At 37.9% G+C, this 4,953-nt stretch overlaps 1 protein-coding gene across 1 annotated transcript in view; it reads left to right on the top strand.

The window, feature by feature from the left end:
- Positions 1–3,827: 3,827 nt before the first annotated feature.
- Positions 3,828–4,953, top strand: part of LOC107094504 (endonuclease domain-containing 1 protein-like) — a 5,244-nt gene continuing 4,118 nt past the window's right edge. The window contains exons 1-2 of the mRNA XM_015390131.1: positions 3,828–4,372; positions 4,462–4,562. Of these exons, the coding sequence (XP_015245617.1) occupies positions 4,295–4,372; positions 4,462–4,562 (179 nt within the window). The 5' untranslated portion in view covers positions 3,828–4,294. The remainder of the gene's footprint in view (positions 4,373–4,461; positions 4,563–4,953) is intronic.

Genomic DNA, 4,953 nt, shown 5'->3' with positions numbered 1-4,953 from the left:
CTTCTGTAGATTTCTTGCTGTTAAAGGGGAGCTTTTCCTCTCCACTGTGGCTACATGCATGTACATGAGGGATTGCTGCTAAGTGAACAAAAAAAAAATGCAATCAATTCGCAGCTGTCCTTTATGTTTATCTGGGATTAAACTCTGCAATCTTCTTGATTTCCTACGACAGAAAACTGTGTAACCAGTCTTTATATACAGTTTGAATAAGTGGACCTGTAATGTGCTTTGATATTATATGAACTGGTCCATTTTGTATTGCTGTTACCGTTTATAGACTTTTTTTTTTTTTATTCATTTTTATCACTGCTGCTTACCTTATTGCTTACTGGGTGTTAGACACTTAGTGGATGTGAATATGATTATGGCTCATATTGTCATGATCGGTTTAAGAAATCTGACCCACATGCAGAGAAACCACTCAGAGAGCACGAAAAAGGTTTAACAGGTTTATTGGAGGAGTTACAGGTGTGGATCTTGAACTCAGTGAGCTGGTGAACAGGAACTGGAAGTCAGAAGGGAAGTTCAATGGTCAGTTCAGCTTCCGTGGGAATCTTGCAAGCTCAGATATTAAGAGTCATAGGAACTCACATTTGAGGGGGGCCTTGTTAGTCCTTGAATCCAGACTGTGTGGAGAATCCACAGTTAGAAGCACACGTAGGAGGGCAGACAGGTTGGACCAGCGTTGGACCAATGGAAGGAGCAATGGAACGGACTGTCACCCGGATTTCCGATGGGTACTTGAATGGAACATGTGGAGGTTTTCCCCTGCTCAACGTGACTCGTTTAATCCTTATGGTCCAGGTATCCAGTAACACAGGAAAGCTTCCTGCTGAGGAGCAAAGACAAAAACACGTTAGACTCAGAGAAACAAAGCTAGATTAGACTCAGCTAAAGTCAGCTTGGCTAGAGTACCCAAAACTGGCAAACACTCTGGCGTCGAGGTAGTGACAGTCCACTGCTCAAATACTCCTCCAGATAATGATCCAAACTAGCCGCAGGTGTGCAGGGAGGGACAGCGAAGGCAGGGCACCTCCCGATGAAGGGAAAAAGGAGGCACACAAACAGGCCACACAAACTGGATTTCTAACACATATAAGCAAAACAATCTGGCATCTGCTTCATGGAACCAAGGACCTTCTGATGAGCTTCACCTTCACTGGAGCTCACCTATGCTTTTCATTTTTTCACTTTTGAGAAGTCAGAGAAGAAAACTGTTTTCTGTCCATCTTGGCGAGCTGAGATTGTACATTTAGGAGAGGGGTTATTATTATTTGAGTTCATCATTGGATCGTTTGTAGAAAAAACATTATATCAGAGTGGATAAAACTGTGAAATAATTAAATAATTTTACTATTAGCTCATGCTGCCATTAGCTTCCTGAGCTAATCTGCAGCAATATGAGCCTCTTCTCTAGTTGTTCTGTTTTAAGTAGCAAAAGAAAAATTCATACAAAGAAAAAAAGAGATCATTGCTCATCATCAAGCTACTGTCAGGGAGATGCCCTCTCTTTATTTTTTGTTTCTTTGCCTTTGCAGTTGTTTCCTGTCAGGGTTTAGTTCTTTAGTGGCTCACAGTTGTTTCCTTTCCCCTTGGCTTCCTTCACTGGAAAAACTATCTAGAAATAAGTAAAAATGTCTTAAATTACATGTATTTATTTAATTTGAGTAGGTAGATGAGATAGTTTGCCAATGGAATGAGTATTTTTACTCTTAAAATAAGATAATTACATAATATACCCTTGAAATAAGACAATGCAATTGTGTTTTTCTTATTTTAAGTTTAAATTGTCTTGTTCCATTGGCAAAATGTCTGTTTTACCTCCTCAATCCAAGAACAAATACACTTATTTTAAGAAAAAATTGCTTATCTAGATTTTGATTCTTTCCATTGTTCTAGTTAGTTCCACTCACACCTGCTCCATATTTAGCTCATTAGCCTGTCCTTTGTTTTGTTCCCCATATATACTCCACATCTGCAGTCACTCAGTGCTTGTTTGTGGTTGTTTTCCCTGACGTTTCTGATTTTTGGGTTCTTTGCATTTTGAATTTTTTGATATTTGCCTCAGTTGCTTCATTAAATCTGCAAGACACACCTCAGCCTCCTGATCTCTACATTTGGCTCCTCATAACTCTCCACTCAACCTTGACAGCTACATGTTGTAAGATGTGCAAGGTGTTAGTCGACAAATACTAAATAGGCTACTTCATACAGACATCATGTCTATCACAGATGTTCTTCATGAACTGGGATGGATAAAGGGAACTTCAGACTCATGCTCGCTGAGATAGTCTTGGATGCTATGCTGGTACACAGTTTAAAAGTTAACTCTGGGGTGGTGACACATTTTCTACTGACATCAGGTGAGGCAGTGCACACCCCCTTTTAGTGTTTTTATATTGTAAGGTAACCATGATTGGGAACTATTTGTTCATTCTCAGCTCAGCGCTGATATCTGTAACCATTTCTGTGCCTTATTTATATTTAGGTGTTAAAGTGTTTTGAGAGTCATCTCTTATGGATTTTTCTATTGCTTCTGGGGGAAAAAAAGAAAGGAAAAAACACAAAAGGGTCCAACTACAGACAATCCAAAAATAAGCAGTCCAAGAAATTATCCAAAACTAAACTAAACCACTGCAACACATTTTCCACCATCTAGATCAAAGCCTTTCTACCAACACCCTGGTTTTCCAACAGGCTTTTAAGAGACGTTTCTGTCTAACTTTGGCACTATTTATATCAATATTGTTAAGCTAATATTGCCGAGTGTCATGTTTAATGCTGTGACCAACATGCCAAGGCGGTGAGAACAGCAGCATATGAGCACACATCTCACCGTTATCTTTCCAGAAGCTGCATGCTGAAGATTATGAGGAAACCTGTCAACATGGGGTGCTAAAAATATTCTGGGTAAGGACATCCTGATAACAAACATCCATACAGACCCTTCTCACTTCGGGGATTAATAGAAGAAATATAAAGAATTTCATTTACTCAATAAACTATTAGGTTCTTCTCTGAAAAGCTGCAAAATGATGACACTCCCTAAATGACTTGGAGTCATTGTTCCTCACTTTGTTATCAGGGAATCAGTTGGTGGCTAAAAATACACTGTAGTGTACCATGAAAAGGATTACCTCTGCAAATCATGTGAAAATATGATTAACCTGTATAAAGAAACAATGAAAAAAAAAAATTGTTGAATTTTCTAAACATTTTTAATGTTAATTGTTTAAAAACTCTAAACATAAGTGCTTTATTGCAAGTAGGGGAAGCTTCAATCCTTCTTCTATATATGTACTGTAATCATAACAAACAGTGGATATTACTTCATCTTAAGGGAAAAAAAAATTGTTTCTGGTAGCAGATTTTTTATTTTGATGTAAAATTATGAATCCAAAACAAAAACTGCTGCTCTCTGGTAAGTATTTACTGCGCTTATCTGAAATCTAAGACTAATACTTCTTATACAAAGTATCTTCTGGAAAGCTAACAAATAGTTTTTACTAATATAAATCAAGAAAAACTATAACTTGTTGAGGTAAAAATGGATTTCTTAGCAGCCAGTTCAATCCAAATCAGTTTATTACCATTTATAGAAAGTATTGTAGACTATAGTTTCCTAATGTTTATAACATAATTTAACTATGTTATCGCTACAATATTTATAATTGATCATAATGCAATATATAAAAATCTGATTTTTACAGTAAACTTCCCAAAAAAATGACATCTGCTTCTATTTTAATCAGTGAAACTAAATGTTTGCAGTTGGGAAATTTAAATAAAATCATTTGTTCTCTGTAATAAAGGAGCTGGAATAAAATGATGATCCCACAACACGTATAAGTGTGCTGACACATGATGAACATGCATATGTCACTGCATGCTCACACCTTTTTGGTGCTAATCATAGCACTTTTTTTTTTTTAGCACATTTGGCCCAGCGTTGCACACCCACCACATCCACACATCACGTGTTAGTCAGACTCTCCTTCATCCTAGATTGATATAAAGCTTCAGTAAACATGAGATCAAATAGAAACAGGGGTCATCTGGGTAGAAAGTGGTGAGAAGTCCTGTATAAAGGTGGCAGCTGTGGAAGAGGTCAAGCCGCAGCAGCAAGCAGGTGAGTGGAAATCTACTCCTGCAAACACACGGCACACACTTGCTGCTCCTCCTCCCATGTGTTAGCTTTGTAGTAAATCCACAGGCTTTCACCACACACTCACAGTATTTTTTCATCTTCTCGCAGGCCAGCTGACCCTCCTGAGTTCATCTCCTTTTACTCAAAATGCAAACATTTGAAGTTTTCTGCATTCTCCTGCCACTTCTCTTTTCTGCTCATGCAGACGTTGTGGAACGTTTTGAGGTTTGTTTCCTTGTTAAAATCTTGCAAGTAAAAAAGAGTATTTGGCCTCAGGTTGTCAAAAAGCTTATGTTTTCTTATTCTTGCTGCAGGATGAACCAGAATGCTTGAAATACTTTTATAAGGATAAGGTGCCTGAATGGGGAGCCTCCACATCTGGCGCTGCCCGTCTGTGTCAGCGCTTCGTCAACAGGTAGTAACACTAGTAATAAGTTAGACTTAGACAGATTTTATTTTGTCATTTTGTACACACATGTGTAAACAAAAACAAATTTTGTTTAGTACAGCTCTCTAGACTATTTCATTTTTTGAAACTGCAGCCTTGATAAGGTAAGCAGCGGTGATAAAAACATTTTGATGAAAAACAGTAATGTAAACATATGTGTCATGATTGGTTCTGAATCAAACCCACATGCAGAACACTACCAGGAGACAGATGAAAAGTTTAACAAAGTTTATTAAATGTTTGCACAGAAATAAGACTGCGTTCAGGAAACAGGTCCGGGCTGGATTCTCAGGCGTCTGCAGAGATGACAGTTTGGTTAACCAGGTAGATAGGAAGCGTTGTTTAGTTTTCAGATTAT

Source organism: Cyprinodon variegatus, unplaced genomic scaffold (genome assembly GCF_000732505.1).
Source record: "Cyprinodon variegatus isolate N-32 unplaced genomic scaffold, C_variegatus-1.0 Scaffold486, whole genome shotgun sequence".
Taxonomy (NCBI): Eukaryota; Metazoa; Chordata; class Actinopteri; order Cyprinodontiformes; family Cyprinodontidae; genus Cyprinodon; species Cyprinodon variegatus.
Note: the sequence above shows the minus strand (reverse complement) of the source record. Positions and strands in the feature narration are given on the sequence as shown.